Source organism: Eucyclogobius newberryi, unplaced genomic scaffold (genome assembly GCF_026437365.1).
Source record: "Eucyclogobius newberryi isolate DKJ021-1_F unplaced genomic scaffold, fEucNew1.0.hap1 SCAF_10, whole genome shotgun sequence".
NCBI classification, from domain to species: domain Eukaryota; kingdom Metazoa; phylum Chordata; class Actinopteri; order Gobiiformes; family Gobiidae; genus Eucyclogobius; species Eucyclogobius newberryi.
The window spans coordinates 23,380,421-23,403,240 of record NW_027315724.1 but is presented as its reverse complement, the minus strand read 5'-3'; the positions used below and the strand labels follow the sequence as shown (position 1 = coordinate 23,403,240).

Genomic DNA, 22,820 nt, shown 5'->3' with positions numbered 1-22,820 from the left:
AAATATTTTGAGCAAACCCATTGACGAGCTAACTTTTCTCCTTACTTAGAAACTAGATGTGAATTGAAGCACACAGCCTACATTGTTTTCTCACCACATTTGCTTGATTTTACGGGTGTTTCTCAAGCCGCGCACGAGCCATGATGGGAACTGCAGCGTCAGGAGGGGAAAACATGACATCATCGCGAAAAAGGCCGCCATCTAGAGGACGTTTGCTGCAACTACAGTGCTCTTTGTCATTCGAAGCAAACATTGGCAAACAAAAATGTCTTTATTCAACTCTCGGATTGTTCATCACATTTCTCACTTTTCTTTTCACCAGACATGACATAGATCAGAAATATGGAGACAATATGGACGTTTAAGAAGTACTCTACTCCCTTGGTTCAATTACAAATATGTACACATACCCCCGTTTCAGTAATAACAATATTTTTTTATAAATACTATGTGTTGATAACCACACAAAGAGCGTGAGTTTGGACTCACTTGAAAATAGGATTCCATTAAAATAATAATAATATTACACATTCACACACGCACGCGCGCCCACACACAGTCAAATATTTGCACAGTCAAGTAAATACCATCTGCAACCGAGAGGGACTTTGCAGAATACACTGTCCAAAAACCATCTCCAGAGACAAAAGCTAATTTGACAGACAGGACCAGAGCCTTTTGTGCCAAAACAGAAGCACAGCATGGCTCCTAAAGTGCCACTGATGTTGGATACAGCAGGTGAGGGACATCAAACTGAGGTCAGGTAGTTACAGGCCATGGGAATTGGAGAATTATTGTTGAAATTCTGTTCAATGAAAATGTTCAAATGCTACTAACTGCTGACTGTGCTGAGTAATTGATCACTGCTGAAGTAATGGATGCACTTATCTGTCAAACATTCTCACACAAATGACATGCACTGAAAAGCACCAGCACTCAAAAAATTATTTTTCTTTTAGAAAATTATCAAGTAAAACTGCTTCTGCTCAGACACATACAAAATACCTTAAAGGAGGTCCACTGTGGTACAAATTCAAATCCACATGTGAAGAGATTACACAAATCTGCATGATAAAGCATGATGTTTAAACATTTAATTTCCTTTATGTTTTGTAGTTGATCTTATAACACAAAGTGCTTTGATTAAACTTGAATAAACATCTCAACATTTGAAGCACTAGGAATGGAAAGATGCAAGCAATGGAAAGAAAGGCAAAGATACAAGCAGTGGCAAGTATGGAGTTCAGCAAAGTCAAATATCGGTAGTCTTGTTAAGCATTTCAATGGCTTTTAGAGTATTTTCTGCAAGACTTGGAGAAGGTGCAACTTGGTTGGAATAGAGTAGAGCAATGGCTTTCAGGGTGGGAGAGGAGTGTCAGTAAGGTAGAACGGTGAGCACTAAAGGCGTCTATGGCCCTTAGAGATCTGATCATGTGCAATGAATAGGGGAGTCTTGATTTAGTTTCATACCCTATTCATACACCAAGGGCAAGCTCCAGTGTGTTTCAAACATACAGTTAATTATCACTGGTGAGTGCGATAACTCGGCTCAGATATTAGTAGGCATTTTATTCTGACTTTCACAACATGGCTGTAAGATGTTGAAGCAGGTGCCACTATACATACTGTTCACCACAAAGATCTACTGGTTGTAGCTTCTTCCCGCACAAAGGGACAGTATTGTCCATATTCTGACCCTCCATGTCCATGTCCATCAGGTTGGGTTTGGCTGTGCTTGTGCTGCTGTCCCCAGACTCCAGAGGGCTTTCACAGCCGCTGCCTGGAGAAGAGCTCATAGTCCGCGACAGGGAGCTCAACTTCCAAGGGTCCACTTTCCTGGCCGGTGTGGGCCTCGGTCGGGGGGCAAACTCTAGGGTTTTAGGTCTTTCCAAGGGACTGATGAGAGGATCGGGCTCTGGTACAGACAAAGGAGGAGGGGGAGCAGGAGCTTTACGTCGCTGGGGCACTGGATGACCAAAGAAGGGGTCTTGGAGGCGAGGAATGTCTAATGATGTCCCACCTGTAAAAAAAAATGTTTTTTTAGTATGAATTACAGAGAAGCTCGGTATTAACCAGCTAACATTTATCCTATTGAAATTTGTATCTTTGTATCTTGCCTTTGCTCGTGCAGGAAGCCTGCGCTCCTGGCGGAGGAGGCATGGGCATGCTGCCGTCTGACGGGGAACGCCGGTGTCCCAGCGTTTGGGCACGTGGCCGGATGGCACCGTCTGATGGTGTACGTCTGTGTCCTCGGTTCATGGCCATGGCAGCTGACACGTGTGTGGGAGTGAGAGATTGGTTTGGCTCCTTCTTAAAGCTCTCCGCTCGCAGATCCAGAAGTGGGTTGAGGGCAGGAGCAGAGCCTGCCGGTGTTTTACCTGTCACTGGGGTCATTGGATATTCTTCTGGGTCAGAGGGAAGCAGCGACTTGGTGGAATTGCAGTCCGACAGAGAGGATAGAGAAAGGAGGGTGACAGAAGGGGAAGGATCCAGGCAGGGAAGACTGGAGTCATTGTGTCGGGACAAGGACAAGGACATGTTGCGACTAGGTGGGGACGTGCTGCGGCGGAAACGTCCCGTCCGCTGAAACAGACCCTCTTTCTTCCTCTCTCTGACGTCTTGTTCATCCTGAAGCACCTGTGTGACACAAATCATCAGATTAGACATAGACAAATGACTTCAACAACAAATCATTTTATGTAGTTTCAACTTTAAACTTTGACACACAGGTGTCAAATACCTGTAGTTTTCCCATATGGTACAGGTCGTGTCCCAGGCCAACGGAGGCCAGCAGAGTGGCACAGCCGAGCAGCAGCATGTCGCTCTTCTTCCTCTGGCTGCAGCGCCGCAGTGTGTCCCCCTGGCAGGAGCCCACACCTGATGTACCAGCAGCATGCACATAACCAGAGCCCAGTGAGCTCCACAAGGACCCAGAGTCATCCACTGCCCCATTACTGCTGCTGTCTGAGGGCACGAAAGAACTGGGCGACTCCTCCAGCTCGGAGCCCTCCTCTGAAAAAAGACATATGTGAAAACGGTGTCCTGTGCTTTTCCCTTTATCATCCACTGTGGAACTCACCCATCTCATTGAGGCTGGAGAACCCTGCCGTCATAGGAGCATGTTTGGGTGACTTGCCCAGGTTTGGGGCACTGGATGACCAAACTTTAGAACCTTCTCCTAGAGACTTAAGTCTGTACATAGAAAGACAAACGTGATGTAAATAATATGGGGTTGCATTATTATTAAAGTGAAAAAGGACTACATACTTTTCCTCCCCACCAACCCTCTCCTTCGGTTGTGTGGAGCTCGGGCCCCAGGTGCGTAGCTTCTTCTTGCTCGAAGACATGTCCTCTTTTTTACACACAGCGCTGCGGCCCCATGTCTTACTGCCATCACTCGGGGTCACTGTGACGCAACAGACAATAGTAAAGATTCTGTATTGCTTCTTACGGTAGAGTCTGTTGTTTAAATGCAGTGATTACACACATCGAATAGCTCTGAGGCGGGGGATGACCCCAGGACTAGCTGGTGGTGTGGTGCTCTCGTTGCCCTGGGGTTTCCTCTTGTCTACACTCGGAGAGGCTTGTACAGTAATTTTGTGCTCAAAACCTGAAACAAACATATTAAAATTAGGTGTGAATTTAAAATGAATTGATTCACATTTACTTGATATTCATTAGAACTTCTGTTGCATAATTGTCATAATTTGTCATAATAATGTGGCCAATATTTGCATGATTTAAAAGATAAAGCATGAAAAAAGTTCTATTAGTATTAATACTTATACATAGCCAAAACCATTAGCCATGATGCATAAGCGTTTATTACCTTAAAATACATTGGTAACATATTGTAACTATTCGCAAATAAGCCATTGATTACATTGTTATTACTGACTGCGCATTTAAAACTGTTTTTTATACCACAGTTAGTGAGAACTGCAATCCCAACTTGCGTTAATTTTGCATAACCACACAAGTAGTCTGTAATCACTTACACTGTGAGCATCACCATAGCAACAAGTAAAAAACAGCTATTTACTAACTTTATTGTTTTTGGAAATTTGTCCTCTGCATTTGACCCATCCCTCAATGCCACCGAGGCATCTCCTCAGGAGCAGTGGTCACTGCAGTGCAGATCTTTGTGCCAGGCTTGGTCAGGACTACCTTTGCTGGAGGACTGTAACTATTGTGCATGTTTTCTGTTACAGCGCTTTAAAAATCTGTATCCAGTTGTTTAAATGGTGAAATCACCATTTAAACAACTGGATACATTTATGCAGTTTTGACACACTTCTAAGATTCCATGTTGTGCATTAAAACTGCAGTTTTTTGGGGTAATCTTAAAAATGTTTAAGTGATGGCAAGAGATTTGCTGCAGTACAGTACTTTCATTTAGCAACATTACAAATGTATGCTCAAATTGGCCCATTGCATTTAAGTTTTACAAAGGTTTGACATATTGTAAGGCATTTTATTCAAGATCTATGACAAGAACTGATATGCAGTTACAATGGTTACCCACCAGATGGCAGACTGATGCAGTTGCTGTCTCGACCTAGTTTCAGCAATCTGCTCTTTTTGAAATTGCCTTTTCTTTTCTTGACACTGGGCTTTTCCTGATACATCTGATGAATGATTATGTTCAGTTCGCGCTCCACAATGTCAATTTCCCTCTCAGCCAGCTCCTGCTCTCTCCTCTTCAGCTGCTCCTCCTGCTCCTTCTGCTCCTCTGCAGCCCGGGCCAGTGCCTCCTCCCAGGACCGCAGCTCCTACAGCGGACACAGAGGTAGTCACACAGTTAGCACAGCAGCACCCACCACACTGTCTCAGCTGAAACTCACAATGACACGGTAACGTAGAGTGAAAAAGACACCTCAAACAAACTCTGACAAGGTGTTAATAAGTGCTACCTCTGTGTGTAATGTGTCGAGGGAAAAACACAAGAATAAATGAAGTTAAACAGTACTTACATTTTTACACTACTTTTGCTCATTTAAACCAACATATATATTTAACTGATGTTTTTATGTTTTCAGAGAAAGCCTCATATTTTGGAATACACACCTTTTCTTTGGCCCTAAGCTCATCAAACATTTGCTGGATCTCCAGTCTCCAGTCCTCTTGAAGAGAGTGAAATGATTCTAGGGGCATCTGAAACATGGCTGACTGCTCGATGGCCAACAGGCGCCGCAGGATGCTGCTGAACGGGGGCCTGCTGTTGGGAGTGGGGCTCCAGCACTCTGAACAACACAGGGCTTAAGTTAATAAACTTGACACTCTCTGACCACCTTTTAATGTCACACTATAAGCCTGAAGGGCTGTTGATCTAACAGGTGAGCTGCACACAGTCTTTTAACAATTAATTCGTGTGCCATAATAATCATAAGTGAGACTATCAGTAAGAGAGGATGTTTATACATAAAACACAACACAAGTTCTAACACAGGGTGAATATAGAGGTGTGAAGGTTTTTAATATACATGTGTATTATGTAAGAGGGACGTTGGAAGTGATAAAGTAAAGGGTTGTGTAGACAGAGGTAAACAAACAGCCACAAATAAGAACTGAAAATAGTATTGGTAATTAAGTGGTAGCTGCTAAAACATGTTACCAATGTGTAATAGATTATATTTTTGAATTCTTACCTGTCAGGAGCTGAGCAAAAGGCTCAGGGCAAGTAGAAGGAATGGGAAGAGTAAGTTTGTTCATTGCAACTCCATAAGCCACTGCCAGAGCATCAATCTCCCTGTATGGGACCTCTCCAGTCAGCAACTCCCACAGTAACACACCAAAACTGTGGAAAACCATGAGCATCACCAATTGCACATCTATAGAATTGACACAAGTGTTGGTTCATTGTGTATTTACCTCCACACGTCACTGCTCTTGGAGAACAAGGAGAGTTTGATGACCTCGGGGGCCATCCAGGCGTAGGTCCCGGCAGCACTCATTTTGGTGGTCTGGTGCCACTCTCGGGCCAGACCAAAGTCTGTGATCTTCAGGGTTTTACCGCTCAAGTCGTCCCATGTCAGCGGCTCCAGGATCAGTACTGGGGAGGAGGGAGGGAAAAACTACATATTATTAAAAATAATATAATAACCAATATATATATATGTGTGCAAGTTACAGGCACATGGTGAATTTCATTGGCATAATAAACTGTTAAATGTATTATGAGTATTTAAGAAGTAATGTGATTGAAATATATATATATAAATCCTCCTATGTGCATATGAAAACTTTATGCAAAACACACATCAAATGATGACAAAATATACTCTGGTTACACATGCAACATGCAGATATTTCATTTGGTGCAGCCGTCTACATGACTAATTTTCTATTTTTACTTTTCAAACAGATCAGACAGAAGTTTTCTCACATCTTTGGAATATAGTGATGGGAAGTAATTAAATACATGTACCAAAAATATGTATTCTGAATACAAATTTGGAGTAACTGTATTCTCATTCATGTGGTGGTATTCAGACATTTTAGTCTTCATAAGTGAGGAAAAAATACCACAAACAGAAAGATGTTTTATAGTCACGTTCTACACTATAATGTAAAACAATTTAAAGTAAAAGTGTTCTAATCAGTGGTTGAATTGGATCATATGATGACATACTTCACAAAATACATTTTAATGCAGGTATTCTGTATTCTGTAACGTGGCACTTCCTTGTTCATTTCCGCATTGGCACTGGCTATGGAAATGTTTGGCGTGTACACAGGTCAAAGGCATCAGGAGCAGGTGGAGCGTTTATCATTTATCTACAGTCGAATGCAAAAGGCACAAGGCAGGGCTCCACACAGCACTGCCTTTGTTCACACACACACACACACACACACACACATAGACACGCACGCACACACACACACAGACACGCACGCACACACACACACACACAGACACGCGCGCGCACACACACACACACGCACGCACGCACGCACACACACACACACACACACACGCACACACACACACACACACACACACACACATAGACACGCACGCACACACACACACACACAGACACGCACGCACACACACACACACACAGACACGCGCGCGCACACACACACACACACGCACGCACGCACGCACACACACACACACACACACGCACGCGCACACACACACACACACACACACACACACACACTTGCGAAAATATGTCTTTTACTCCACAGCAGTTTCATTTGAGTTTCAATTGATATAATATAATATAATATATAATATAATATTTAAATATTATTATTATGTGTATAGTTAAATCCAAGGCAACTCGGTATACTGGAACTACTACTGTCTTTTGATGTAAATGTTTGGACTTTTTGTGAATACAATTACATTAGATTGAATTGTAAAGCTTTAGATATTCTAAATAATGCCTAGGGTATACTATAAATATAATAAAATATATTTTTTTCAAACTTTGGGTCCTGTATTACATATTGTTGTCAACTCCGTCAGAAAATTTCAATGAGGTTGTTAAGGCAAATGGGACAAAAAGAAAGTAGCTGAGTGTACCACGTGTTGTGTACCACGTGTTGTGTATCACGTGTTGTGTACCACGTGTTGTGTATCATATTTACTGGCCATATCAATTTATCAATGTTGGTAGAGACCTAATCTGATCTCATAAGATAAGCAGGCAAAGGCCTGGTTAGCACACTACTAGGATGGGAAACTGCTGGAATGTACCACAGGGGGGCGATAGTGCACACTGTCGTTGTGCCCTTGGGCAAGACACTTCAGCCCCCCTTGCCCCCAGTGTCCATGTGTGCTGGTGTATGAAAGAGTGTGTTTGTGAGTGAGAATGCAGGACAAAGTTGACGAAGTAGCATTAATCTCTAAATGTACTAAAAAAATATTTTTGGCCGAATCTGAAATTTTTAAGCAGCCATTTCAAAACCTTTATTAATTAATCTATAATTTCAAGTTAAATGTGTGACAGAGTTTACATTTTAGGTGGTGAAGTTGACAAACCGCTAGTATATAATTGAACATTGAATTCCCAGTTTTCTAGAAAAAAATTCATGCATTAAATAATTACATTATTATTATTATTAAGACATAATTTTGACAGTTGTAACTAATATTATAAGCCTGTTATAGCCTCATCGTGCTGTGATGTTAGCACCTCAGATGGTCAAATGTAAAGCAAAATGGTTAAAATAACTGAGTTCAGAATAAAACTCATGGAGGGGAAGAGGGAGAAGAATGGAGGAGCACTACAAAGAAAGAAGAGGTGGGTGTTTTTTTTACTATTTTAATTCAGTGTTCATGTTGATGACATAGTAAAGGACAGTATAATCTACAGCCTATACATTGTTTTGAAATGTAGGCGTGCTTTCATAAAAGTAAAATCACAATTTACATTGTCCAATATTACTTCAATAACACTATAGTAAATTACCATTACTACATCATAGAGAACAACTTTCTTTTGGCCTAGAATACTGCGTGTGTCTAATAAAGTTGACAATAATTTAGTTAAATTGCAGGTGGGACATTACTTTCATGATTTCGTGGAAATAGAAAGTTAGGCACTTGTATTTTCAAGTTCTTTTAGTGCAAAAAAAAGATCAAAACATTTAGAGAAAGGTTATGTACTGAGGATTTAAATGGGAAAATGTGGCAATCTGCAACATCAATCCCTCCAACCAGCAATGGTTTCCAACGCTTTTCCTCGTACGACTCTCTTTTTTATGCAGGCTTATTTGTCAATACATTGTGTTAAACACTATCATTCATCAATGTACAAATTGATCTAAAAATATGAATAAACTAGCAACTGTACAAAGCTACAGACATATGCCTTGTCTTTTTGTTTGCCGTGTTATAATGTTCACTGTCGGATCCCTCTTTATTAGTCATCTTCAGAGAGCTGCTGTTTGTTAAAGGACAGTTCTGTGTCCCTGAGCAGTCAGAGATGGAGCCAGTCTGGTTCAGAGCAAATTCAATATGTTTGCATGTTTAGTTGGGTGTGTCGTTCTCTCCCTCGCACGTTTGTTTAGAGCATGTGACTGTGTACTTTGTGCTTATTGTATATGAACAAAGGCATGGTTACCAGAATAAAGAGTAAAGGAGAATTGGTATAAGTCTTCTGACTGCGGGCCTGTCCCAGCACTCGCACTTGTGCACTTCAAATGCACGTTCACCACGAGCTGTGCAATACTGTTATACTCATGTGCAATACTGTGACATAATGTCAATCATCCCTGGTGCAATGTTTTCTGTCCATATACCAGCTGTAAATAAGAGTATGTAATTTTTCGTATTCATATATTTTAAAGGAAGTTATCTGTTTTTTATTATTCCACTTCTGTACCTAATCTGCCTTGTAACACTGAAATTTCCATACAGTTCCTGCGCGTGTGGAGCGAAGCGAAACTCCACATTATGCATCTGACTGTAATGTTTTCAAACAGCAAAGTGCTTTTACCTTAGCAGCGAGTGCTAACGTGATACAATGGAAAAGAATGCCTTTAACAGTTAAATTGATAAAATATTTTTGAAATATGCGGATATAAACGTAACAAAACTGTACAAAAATGTAACATTATTATTTATTTAACATTATTTATTTGTTGCCAACTCAACAAATGATAAATATTGGGTTAGGCTTTAGTTTTCAGATTCAATTAAGTGCAGTTTAAAACGCCACTGACAGCTGTTTTACCTTATCACTTTCACTACACAAATGATCTGAAGTCCCAATTCTCATTACCACCTCTGCACCTTTGTGTACTCACGCATTTCATGCACCTTCAGAAAAGGCACACTTCAGTGTTTTCACTGAAAATGCACTCTCTTCAGCGAAGTGTGTGGCAATTGGGACAGGGTCAGTGATATCAGCAGAACTACCAGCTCCACTTCTGACTTCCATCTTGTTGTAATATTGTTAACTCAGCTCCAACATTCTCAAGCAGCATCTTCTCATAACTTTGCCTTCAAGCATCACAATTCCCATCCACATCACAAAATTCTTCTAATGCAAAGAAAGCATGTTTTTAACTCACAGCAGAAACCTGAAGAATACACTCTGATCGCCATGAGAGTGTCAGGCTTAAAAAAACCAAAACAATAATCTAAAGACAATGTTGCTTATAGAAAGATGCTGGTAAATAGTTACAGTAAAAGAAATGAGATTAACTGGAGGCAAAATCTCAATTCAGATTCCTCCGAAATGTGTCTTATTTATCTTGCATTATATACATTTCATAGAAAGAGTCCAATTACATATAAGAACATCATGAAGACCATTAACATGTTATTGGTGTGGGGAGAACAAAATGTATGTTACCGTGGTGACACAAATTACATTAGCAAATGCATCATAAGTGTTTAGATGGTCTGAAAACTTACAATACAAAATGTGTTTAAGGTAAACATTTCCAGAGCCTGTGATCAATGCGAGCTCATGGTCCTGTTCAGGTGTTTGCTTTTCAAAATAATGGTGAGAGTGAACGACTAACTGAAGAAAAAGTTGGTCACTCACTGTTATTTAAACAAAAGGACTTGTTTAACCGCACATTCAGCTCACCAGTTGTAGTTTCCACTACGTCTGTTCTTTATGGCCAGATTATGTTCAAACAAAGCTCAGATTAAAGTGTAACTTGAGTAACAGAGCTTCAGACAGAGCAGTGCGTCTAGTTAGCTTCACACCACCAGCTAATGTTGATGACATCAAGTGAAAAGTGCGAATGAAAGACTAACAAGTGAAACCCACAATATATTATGTTTGACCAGCTGTGAAAACCCCACTATTATTGACTCCTCTTTCACTCAAAGGCTTTCCGCTTTTTTTCCTGTGATAAAAATGTGCGCCTAACTTTTGATGTTTTGTAGTTTTCTCCTGTCCTTGGACTCTGCTCTCTGCTGAGTGCAGAGAAATACCACCAGACACTGTTTAAACACTGATAAGGATAGGTTAGAACACAAGTGACACATTACAAACCCGACATAGGCCAACCAGAAGAAAAAGTACAAAGTCTAAATGCACCTGGTTCAAATAGGTTACCGAATGTTACACAGACCACTATTTTAATGGAAAAAATAACAGGACGTTGTGACAAATTAGTTTACTATCATTTGTCTGATGTTACGTGCAATTGACAAACAAGTTTTCATTTTCACTTTTTTACTTAACTGTCCAAAGAAGACAATTCAGGTGTTTGAGAGGGATGACAATTTAGCACTGTTACTATGACAATTTAAGAATTCGAAATAAAATATGATATTGTTGAATAAAAAAAATCCTCAAAATATCACTTAGTTTTAAAGCGATAAGCAGGCAACTGAAACTTGTGAATAGATTATAACTAAACGAACTATACATTGATTAAATTACAAAAGTCCATTACAATGCTTAAAGTCTAATGTAATGACTTTTCGGATTGGTAGGATAGCACCTTTGGTAAATAATTATCATTGTTTTGTGTCTGTTAAGTTGCAGTTTGTGAATTAATTTTGAAAACTAAAGAGTTTGAAAATTACAGGAAGTAGTGCCAAGTTCTAAAACAGAATCCCTCTATTTATGTCATCAATAAGCGACATGCAAATTGAAAACACAGGGGCTGCATCCAAACGTGCACACTCTTCCTTACAAAGGGCACAGGCGGCACTAGCCAGAAGGATTTTACCAATATTTATTACATAAATCTATTTTTATGGTGACCCGCGGCAAGGAGAAAGCAGTGAGCTCAGAGTCCGAATCACTTTGTGATTGAGTGCACTATATAGTCTACTAAATCGTTCACGACCTTGTAGTGAATGAGCGGTCAGGGGACGAGTTGTCACTTAACTGACAATTTTCTGGCAGTTTAAACAATCATCATACAAAATAAAGGTATTTTATGGTATAATTGTTTGTCAAATCATTGCTATCGTATATTTTAAATGGATTTTGGCTCTTGTTTTCAGTATGGTTGCTAGGGAACATTTGTGGAATTACCTCTACCTATTTGCTGCCCAACCAGGAAGTGCCACTCTAAACTTTACATAAATGGTTATTCTGGGGACAAATTGGCAAAATGTTTGTAAAATCTGAAATATAATTGTGTTCACTACGTTTTAGTGAAATGTCTAGTCAAACCTGTCATATAGACTTAAAGCCTATGGCTGTCAAATCTCTTCTATAGAACAACTACAAAACCAATCCAACACATGCAGCTGAAGTGTCAATACAAAGACACACATTGTGTTTAATTCCAGATCTACTAAATTACAATTGTTTGATGTGGCATATTAGACATGCTGTTTAGTGTTTTTGCTAGGATGTAGTGGGTGTTTTTTAGGATTTAGTGAAACACAATGCTGTCTGTTTAGTTGTCATTAAAAATAGTTATATTTCTTTGCTTGATGGAGGATCTATTTAAGTCAAAGACTCTTCATATTTGAGAGTGAGGGGGCGTTCAGGGCTGATGTGGACACAATGCCACACATTGCTCATGCCACAAGTGTTTTTCTGCCCAAGGATCAATCCACTGTGCTGTGTCATTAACCGTTGTTATGGCAACAGAACAGAGGTCACAGCTGGCAGAGGCAGCCATGATGCTCTAGACTGTTATGAACATACATGTTAAACATATTCAAAACATGAAATATGTCAACAAAACTCATAATTAACATATTGAATGGAATAATTAATAATAAGCGTATAATAATAATATAATGCATAATATTGCATTTCTGTCTGTTTATTAACTCACAGTGTATGAGATGTATAAACGTGTATGTGAGTTTATTCATACTAGGGCTGAAACAACTCATCCAACTATATGCCATAATGCAACGTATCGATCATGAAATAATTACCCAATAATATCGGGAACTGAATTTTCATTTTAGAATAAATAAAGTTTTTGATTGAATTACTAATTTAGTAACTGGATAATCATTACCCGGACACAAATATATACCATGTGTTGAGAGAAGATGTTTCATGACTCACACTGTGCAGAAATGCAATCAAAATTATACAGAAAACAAAAAGTGGCATCAATTCAATTCAATTCAATTTATTTTTGTAACGCCCAAAATCGCAACTGCAGTTTCCTCGGAGGGCAACTTTGGCTTCATTTAGATTATTTGGTTTTAAATTAGTTACAAGTTCCCTTATCTTATCTTTGTTGGGTTACACCTCACCAAAATGGTCAGAGGGGCAGCAAGACTAATACAAATGCTTATTTTATATGTTTACACTGTATTGCTCAGTGTCGCCGTGCTGACTCAAATTTACCCAAAGCAACAAGCAGGCCAGAACAAAAACATGAAGTAGCTGAAAGCTAGATTGTGTGTGTAATATGCAGAAGATAAAGAGTGTTGCAGATGAGAGCAGCGAAGGAGGAGAGATGCAAAAATGATAAGGCACAGAGAAAAGATTAGGGAGCAGAATCCAGGCCAGGGATGCGGAATGAAGAGCTAGTTTAAGAGAAGGCTGGAGGAAAGGAGGAGCACAGGGGGGAGTGGGGGATATGGGAGCAGTGCGGAAGATTCCAATGATGTCTGGATTTGAAAACTGAGGTAGAGAGAAATGACTGCAGGGAGACTTTTTGTTGTCATTGTACTAGCAGCGCATACCACAGGGCTTTGTGTCGCTCTACCCCAGTTTGCCTTTCACACACCTCACAATATTTAAGATTTTGTAGAAGTGACAATACAGAGATTTTTACATAAATTGCATGATAGCAATGTCTGTAATGGACAAAATTTACCTTCCAATCACAGTTTTAATAGGCAAAATTTGAAACATCCGTCACTAAAAGATTAAGCAATCAATTCATTATTTTTTTTTAGAAAAACATTGTGAGATTTGAGGGATAAACACATTTTCTCCAGAACCAGAAAGTGAGCTCTGGGCACTACATTTTCTATCTTTACATTACTTGATGTTGTTGTATTTTTTGGACAGTTCTGTACTTCAATAAATCATCAATGTACAAATGTAGAACTGCCAGTTGTATTGACTTTGACTTCCATGTCACTGATACCCAGGGTTGGCTCCCTTCGTACCACTACAGGCCATTGAGGCTCTAATCCTGAGTTGCACAGTGGCACAGTTTCACCCTGCAGCTATTCACTTTGTTTGTGAACAAATGCAGACGGCAGATTTGTGTGACCAGGCCGCCTCTCTTTCACAGTGATGGGGCTATTAAATGAAGTGCGTGTGTGTGGGAAAGAGTGTATGATGGGAACAAAAAATTCCTACACATGCGCATTATTTATTTTGCAAACTGGTTAAACTGTCTATAATCTATGTATAAACTATCAAAAAAATAATAGAATTTCTATTGTGGCTAAAAGGGTAGAGTGGTAACTAGTAATCCTTATTGTAAGATCAGCCCTGCTCTGGCCAATGAATTTTGACATAGTGTCTTTGAGCAAGACCCTTCACCACCTCTGTGTGTTTGTGTTGAGAGAGACTGTGACGCTATTGGCAGCTTCTTTCATTCTGCCCCAGGGCAGCTGCTACTACAGAAGCAGTATTAAAGAACGTGCTACGAATGGAAGGATGAGCAAATGCATAATGGATACAAAAATCATGATTACATTATGCCGGTGTGATAACCATCATTAGCCATAGCCAAGCCAAAAGTGCTCAATATAAACATTGGTTTGACCTCTTCATAATCTGGCCTTCTCCAGTGCTATTCCAACACACAGTCCTCCCTCCCCCATCTAGCGCTGTATTTCTTTTCCCCTGAAGGCTGCAGGGCTTCCTCCACATCAACCACTGCATTCCTCCTTAGCTCCTCTACCCACTCGGACTGTCATCCATCTATCTGCCGGCAAGATCACTCATATTTGTCACAGTGTCAAAATGTAACTTGAACGTGCTGTAAATTTGAGATTTGATAGAATAGAGCCAATTTATTGATCATCACGCCCCTTCAAATGTATTATTTGCCCGGTTAGCTGTTAAGGTGTGTAATGTTGAAATACTGACAGCGCTAATGTTCCCTCCATTCACTCATGTGTGGCCTGTAGTGTCTGCCTCTTGCACGTGCTCCACTCCCCTGCATTGACTCCTGCCATTGCGAGAGCTGCCTGCGCCCGGTCTTCACTGTTCTGTGAGAATGGGGTCATTGTTGCCCTCTCTACTGGAAAACCTACGACCACAAGCAGCACACATGCACAGACATGCACAGAGCTGCCAGGCATGGCCAATAAATCGACATAACAACAGTCCTTCAACTGTAAGTCTGTAATAAAATATAAAATCTCACTCCTTTGAACTTAAGATTTTGTTTTGTTTTTAAAAGATCCCAATGAATAATCTTCCTTTGGGCACTACTCTCTGGATTAAACACATGCAGGGTCCATCTTTATGCCAATCTTGTATATTATCCCTTGTGCTATCTTAGGGTCTGGATGACCCACAGGCGTCTGTAGCACCTCCACCCTCCCTCCACAATATGAAAAGGTGTTTTTTTGTGACAGGGTGGATGTGGGTGTGTCTGCTTGTTTTATGCTTGTTTTTGTTGTTTTGTGTCTAAAAAAATAAAGAGTTTAACACTATGACGCACTCTTTGACAATATGTATCTAAATGAATGCTCTTTACACAGTAGCATGGCGCATCTATGTACAAATTATGACAAATGTAATTTTTTTGGGTGAGAATTATGAAAAAAAAATTACAAACGCATTGTGTCAATAGCAAGCTTTATAAGTCAAATTTGTATGATACAAGAACCTGGACTGACTTGGAAAATCTGGGGCTGAAAGGTAATTAGAACGCCTGCTCTGAAATGTTGTACCGTTCTACATATTAGCTCCAATGCATTTTCAAACGGGGAGTTAGCATTGGCCTCCACACATCACAAATGATTAAACACAGGGCTGGTTTGGTGACTGGCAACAACTCAACTACACCAGAGCCTCGAGAGAAAAACATTACCACCTGTAGCACTGATTAATAACATTATACTGGACAATAATGCACAAAAACCTAGTGGGCCCCATCGGTTTGACATTTTAGTTTTGCTTCACCAAGCTCCACAAATCCTTGCTATTTGGCAAATGTAACAAGCATTTAAATATCAACCATTTGTTTGCGCTGTCTACAAACAAACAACAAAATAATCCATTGAGTAAAGAATAATAAAGGAAATCTTAATGTTATAATACATTTTTTAGTCATTGGTCATTCATTTTCAATTAATTTCAATAATTTGTGATTCTGCTGATTGCTTTGAAACTGGATTGAAATGTGAACAGACTTGAAAGTTGAGTGTGGCTCCGGCAATTCTGGTGTTTGTTGACTCTGCAAACATGACATTCAATTTAACTACTGCACCTAAAGCGGCAGATAATAGCAGCGTTCTTACATCATGCTTGTGTAATATGTGATGTTGTTTCAGTAAAGGACATTTACTGTGAGGCTCTATGTGTCAGCAACAGGTGATGGATTCAAATGTATTGCCTTACATTCAGCCGCCTTAATACTCTATAGAGCTCTGTGCAACGGTATCAGTGACTCTCTTTGGCAAATAACACAGGTTGGTACTTACGTAATTAACAATGACTCATCAAATTGTCTTTTCTACAAATGAGCAGAACTGTAGCTGTGTACACTTAAAGTAATATAAGTAAATACTGTATTTTTATTGTGATAACTTAATTGGCCCTTTCAAAATGAACACAATGCCGATAACATTGGAAACCATGCCTATTCTTCTCGTTAAATATTATGCTATTTTTTCCCAGGAATGAGTTATTTTAACTATAACGTACAGCCGTAATTTACATTTTATTCATTGTCAACCATGATTTCACTGTAACAAGCAGTAGATTTTCAATTCTGTGTTGAAAATGATGTATGACCTGGAAGCTGAATTATTTTCACCATCCTAATTAAATACAGAGAAGGGGGGAGTGAAGGGGTAGATAAAAACTCAAGCCTCAAATGTAGGGCAATACAGAATTACCCAAACATGCATGAATCAAACAAACAAAACACTACTTAGAGTGAGTTTATGACAAGGTAACACTGTTATACCATGGATAAAGCTCATGAAAGTATTTTTTTTTATAAAAAAGTATCCTTTATAAGTTAGTCCAATGCATAGAAATGTCACAATCTCAGTGAGAATAAAATGTATGCCAACCGAGTCAGCCGTTGTAACGATGTAAGCAATCCTATTAATTAAAGAAATATGAGCATAATATGCTTGACAGCATAATCATTTCAGGAGTGGATCAAGGGCCTACATGGACCCGTCAGGGCCTGGGGCTTTATGTTACGCCTATGATCATAGTCATTCTACCATCATAACCTCAATAACAAACATTGCATCTTATATCACTTTAATTATTTCATGCCTGAGTATGGTGAGTCTGACAAATGCTCTTAAAAACAATCTTTCACAATAGTGATCATAGATCTGTGGCCTGCTTCAAATATGTAATTACTATTTGTGTGTGTACATTATTTTAAATACAAAGGTTTTTTTCAGCAATAGTTATTACAAGAACTGCAATCAGAGTTCCAGCAGCTATAACATGACCGAGGAGGCATTGACCTGTCAACCCATAAACTCGCTGTGGCATCACTAAAAACAGTGCGGTAATGAGATTATCAAAGCTCCACAGCCACACTTACTGCAAAGCCTGTCAACAGCAACACTCCAAAACTCACAGAGATGAAAGATTTCACAACTAAATTTAGAAAGTCTTGCACAAAATAGAAATGAAGCTTGTATGTTTTGCCCTTCATAATTCCTTCTGAATGCTGTGAGAGAAAGTGGGAGTGAGACACTTTACTGATGGAGGAAATGCGACAGAGAAGAGGCTCGGGGCCAGTGCAGCGCTGTGGCTCTGATGCTGAGTGGTCTGTGGTTTGGAGAAGTCACCTGAAACTCTTGCACCTGGACAATGAGCTGAAGTGTAACCCTAACCGGAGCTGTTTATCCCCCGCACTCTCCTTCTCTTGTTTATAGCCTCCTAAACCAACACCCAGATGCTCCAAATCTATCTCAGCTTGTGTGCCTGGCTCCTTCTCCTACTGGCTAATGTTAATGTGGCCCTCTAAGCATCGACATGAGTCATACATTCAAGGATTTGCTTCCACACTTTTCGGGCTCACTCAAAATTCCTGCATTTAGCCTACTCGTTGCTATTATCATGCACAATGGTCTAATTTGGTGGACTGACATTTTCAACAGCTGACAGAGGCGAGGACCTCTATGACTCGTGGCACAGAAGCAAAGCCAAGATCAGACAGCCATGAAGGCAGGGCAGTATGGGAGAAATTATTCGTGATTTTTTTTTCTCTCTAAAATGTAAAAAAATACATATATCATTATTGTTATAAGCTAGTAACATTGTCTAATTTCTTCCTCCAAAGTCTTAACCTTGCTCCCAACAACATGCTTCTACAGACATATAAATGGACTGTTCCAAGTTGAATGATGATTTGATTGAAATTTGATTAATTGCATAGTCCAAGTGCGATGGTGCTGTTCCCAGGACTCTGATGTTCAGAACTCATCAAATCCATCAACAATTTAACAGACAATAAGCTGAATAGGCCGACACAAAACAAAAATTCTCAATCAGCTTGAGTCAGCACTTCTCACGCATTTAATTGTTTGTTTGTAACTGTTTAAGTACCAACAGCTGCAACTGCATCTTTAAACAGCAAGTGGCACAATGGACCAAAAATAACTCAGTGAGTTGCAGAGCAGAACAGAAGAAGAGGAGCAGTAGGAGAAGGGAAGGGGAAAAGGCAGAAAAGATGACACTCAACAGAAAGACATGCATCTGAACTGTATGCAAATTAATCGTTAAAATACTCAACTACAATTATGGGTATGCTAGTTTATGCCTAATTCAAGGTTTTATGAAAATACTTCATTCATTGCACCTAAAACATCATTATGTAATACAATAATAATAGAATGGAGGCACTTACTGTTGCTGGACTTGAGGTCTCGATGAATAATGGGTACAAACGCCTGATTGTGCAGATAGTCCATCCCAGTGGCAATCTGGACAGCCCAATTTACCAAAACTCTTGGTGGTACTTTTTTCCCTGCAAGAGCCCGATTCAGGGCCCCTCCTCTAGCATACTCCATCACCAAACACAGGTTGGGTTCCCTCAAGCAGACACCTCTAAGTGCAATCATGTTGGGATGTCTAAGCATCCAGAACAGCCTGGCTTCCTGGCGTACACTTTCAGTTGTAGCACTAATGTCCTCGTCAGGGTCCTGTCTGGCAGCCTTCACAGCGACCACTTCTCTTCGCCACATTCCTTTGTAAACTTTCCCAAAGCCTCCGGCTCCAATCACTTCCTCCAGAACCAGTTCCGAGAAGTCTATCTCGAGGGGGCATTCGCCACCGGGCACCAGACCTCCTGCAGTCAGCTGGTAGCTGGCAGCATCGCCTCTCGTCACATAGTTACTGGGGAAAATACCCACCTTATCCTGGATCTTGCCTGTCCACCAGCCCTCATCTCCAGATACTTTGGAGTCTTTCGATAGAACCTCCAGTAAATCCCCACGCCGCAAAGTTAATTCCTCATCTGCTGTTGCCTCGTAGTCAAACACTGCAGTCCAGTATGGATTTCCTGTCCCACAGTGGTGACCTGAATCTGGGGACAGAGAGATCCAGGTGCTGCCATTTTCTATTTGGACGACAGGTGCAGGAATCATGGGTGGTGGAGGAGTCATGTTGAAGGGCGCAGAGGTATTAGATGATGGAGGGCCTGGAGGGATGAGGCTTGGAGGTGGTGGGGAGCAGCAGCCCCCACAGCTGCTACATGACCGGGGGGCAGTACTTTTCACTCCACCGTATGGATTCATAGCAGCTCAACTGCTGTTTGACAGTTTTGTCAACTCAGGCACAAAATCCATAGGTGGCCCATTGAATGAGACAGGGTTCTGGGACCACGAGGGGAGAGTCGGAGATCAGAGGATCAGAAAGCCAGGAGGGCTCCCCAGATCAGTACATCCGGCTGTTGAAATAGTGCCAAATCCCATCACTGGCTCCTGTGCTGTTGCTATGCTGTGTATAAGTAAGATGTATTCTCAAAGTTCATCCAGGAACATGTGCGTTAGTTTAAAGAATCCTACTCATGACACTGTCCCATTGACACGCATTGATTGAAACAGGATGCTGTGAGCTTGTACCTAATGAACACTAAAGGTTTAATTACTTGCTATTAAGATTACAGTCTGCTCTTTGCCCTGACAAATAATGAATTAGTCAGTGACGATGAGCTAGAAGCTCAAACCAAGTGTTGAACTGGACAAAATGGTCAAGCCTGAAATAATCAGGGGCAAACACGTTTACGTTAGGAAAGCCAGGATGATTTAGCTGTGTACATCCTATGAACCCGGCCTACCATTTGTTCTCCCAATTGTACTGGAATCTTTGATTAAACTGAGTAAAATCCTCGGGACAGGGGAGCTCATTATTCCTCATCAATCCCAGAGATGGTGCACCTCCCCCGCCAGCCATCCCCATGAGCATGAGCTGCTGTCGCTGTATTGTGTGTGGAAATATCCCCGGATTGTCGCTCTACATCCAGACAAGCCGGGCAAGGCTAAATCCAACATGCATGGCCACTCTTGAGCTGTTCACGCCGCTGAATAGTCCTCAGTTATAGCACTCATCCATTTTAAGACATCCGCGGACTTACAGTGAGATGACAACAGCAGTGTGGAAGGCAAAGCTGCAAAGAGGCACCATATTCCGCATCATGCCGACTATGAGCACAACAAACCCGCGTCTGTCTCTGGGTAGCGGCCTGGTTCGCTCGCCTCCAAAGGGGCAACATTTGTGATGGCAAAGGGTCCTGGCAGAGAAAAAAGACAGTTCTTCGGCGGCAAGAGAAAGCGTTGTCCACTGTTTACCATTATCTTGTTGCCTTAAATGCCAGCATAGGCGAGAAGTGTCACACAGCAGTCCATAGGCTACGTTTGTGTGGGGAAAATGATGGTATTATCAGATAGCTGGAGAGGCTGTCATTGAAGCCTTAATGCGTGAAGCCATTGCAGCAGTCCTTGTGGGGATAGCCTCAAAATTAAAGAGTACTTAGGATTAACATTTAAAAGTAGCCAAAGCCCCAAGAGGCATAATAACGCATTAATAACACAACCACCACCGCCTAATTGTAGAACGCCGCAATAAACAAAGAGCGGGTCAAGTGCGCACGATTCAGCGCATCTTGACGACCAGCTGTATCCGTAAACACAGCGTTCACTGTAACCCGACCTGGAGACGGAGCGCCGCGGCAACCATCGTCTCGGGCGTGAGCGTTTCCTCCAATAAGAGAGCGCAGTCGACCAGCCGCCGTGGCGAAGAATAAGCCTCGTCCCGTCTTTGACTTGGTACTTTATCCCATAACACGTCCATTATTGGTCAATGGATATTTTGTCCCGAAAAAGACATGACATTTGGAGCATCGAGCTGTCAGCCTTGCTTGACTTTGCATCCCAAACACACCGGGGCGTCGTTCGCAGACGCGGAGACAAGTGCCTGGCCTGTCACTGAGCTACAGAGCACGTGGATGATGGGAGTGAACCGCGCTCCACCCATCCAGATGAAGTGCAGATCTGCGCATGCGACGTCGGCTGTGCGGGAGGTAGAGAGCCGAGGTGCATTGTGGGTGATATGGTTTCGAACTGGATGGTTCCTGACCTACATCATCGTGACAGGCTTTAGCAGCGCTCATAATAACATAGAGCTAAAGTACAGATCCAACAGGCCTGTGAGTAAAATGTGTTTGACTTCAAGACGTAAAATTGTTTTTATTTTATTTTATATTATATTTTATTTTAATCTTATTTTAATCTGTATTTATTTTCCCCCTCCATTCCTTATTAGGAAATGAGAGGTTTTGTCTATAGGAGTTCTTCTATTAAGAGTTTTTTTTTATTATTCTATTAAGAGTGTTTTTTAAAACTTCCTACAAGTTATCTGTCCTTTCCTCTGTATCTACCTGCGTTGCAACAATGACATTTCCCCATGTGTGCACAATAAAGAATTATCTTATCTTATCTTATCTTAAAATTAAACTTTTAGGCTTTTGTTTAGGACTCAACATGAACATTTACACATTTAGACTTGGGTAATTGATCCTTCACTGAACATAGTTGCAGGTATGTAAAACTAACTAACTAGCTAACTAACTAAATAACTAACTAAATACATAACTAAATAAATACATATTAAAGCATTTTCTCACATGTTTTGGGATAGCACAGAATAATGAAAGGGATTGTAGCCTTTTACCTTCACCACACTGACACCTGCTGTCTAATAAAAGAAAAACAACACCAGATTAACAAATGGCTGTGCTGCTTGCATGATTATGAATAATGCAGTCTGCCTATAAAAAAAAAACACTAATGATATGAACAATAAACGTTTTAAACATCTGTCAGAAGGCTGAGGTCCTGGTGATTGGCAACAATCAAGAGCTCAACGCACTGAAGACAGTGAAGATGGACGTGGACTTCAGGAAGATTTGAAACAGACTGGAATGTTATGTTGTCTGAAAATCCTTTGGAGCTTTTTGGACACACCAAACTTTGCACATTTCTTTGTCCTGTTTTTTGGCTTTCTTAAATCTATTGAAAGCATTGAAAGCCCATTTTGGATATCCACATGTACGGTACATGCAGACGGCTTTCTATATATGTGGTTCTTCTTTCATTTCTCCCTCTGTGCTTGTGGGAACCACTTGAGCTCTTTTAATGTCCTAGTCACTCTGAGTTTGTGCTGTAGAGGATGGTTTGAATCAAAGAGCAGGTATTGATTGGTGTGTGTAGGCCTGTCCTCTCCATGTTCAATAGACTTACA

At 40.7% G+C, this 22,820-nt stretch overlaps 1 protein-coding gene across 1 annotated transcript; it reads right to left on the bottom strand.

Annotated features, from left to right (window-relative positions):
- Positions 1 to 248: 248 nt before the first annotated feature.
- Positions 249 to 20,118, bottom strand: map3k10 (mitogen-activated protein kinase kinase kinase 10). Its single transcript, XM_072463793.1, has 11 exons — positions 18,928 to 20,118; positions 5,872 to 6,052; positions 5,649 to 5,797; positions 5,068 to 5,243; positions 4,526 to 4,772; positions 3,488 to 3,610; positions 3,268 to 3,406; positions 3,080 to 3,192; positions 2,741 to 3,012; positions 2,118 to 2,637; positions 249 to 2,020 (listed from the first exon to the last, which is right to left on the bottom strand). The coding sequence occupies exons 1-11, from the start codon at positions 19,814 to 19,816 to the stop codon at positions 1,617 to 1,619; spliced, it is 3,213 nt and encodes a 1,070-aa protein (XP_072319894.1). The 5' UTR covers positions 19,817 to 20,118; the 3' UTR covers positions 249 to 1,616.
- Between the last annotated feature and the right edge of the window lie 2,702 nt (positions 20,119 to 22,820).

Excerpts from the sequence above, each read along its gene's own strand:
- map3k10 (XM_072463793.1), bottom strand. The coding sequence starts at position 19,816 with ATGAATCCATACGGTGGAGTGAAAAGTACTGCCCCCCGGTCATGTAGC. Across the intron at positions 4,773-5,067 it reads AGCTTAGGGCCAAAGAAAAG|GAGCTGCGGTCCTGGGAGGA; the intron begins GTGTGTATTCCA and ends TGTCCGCTGTAG. Across the intron at positions 3,193-3,267 it reads AGGGTTGGTGGGGAGGAAAA|ACTTAAGTCTCTAGGAGAAG; the intron begins GTATGTAGTCCT and ends TTCTATGTACAG.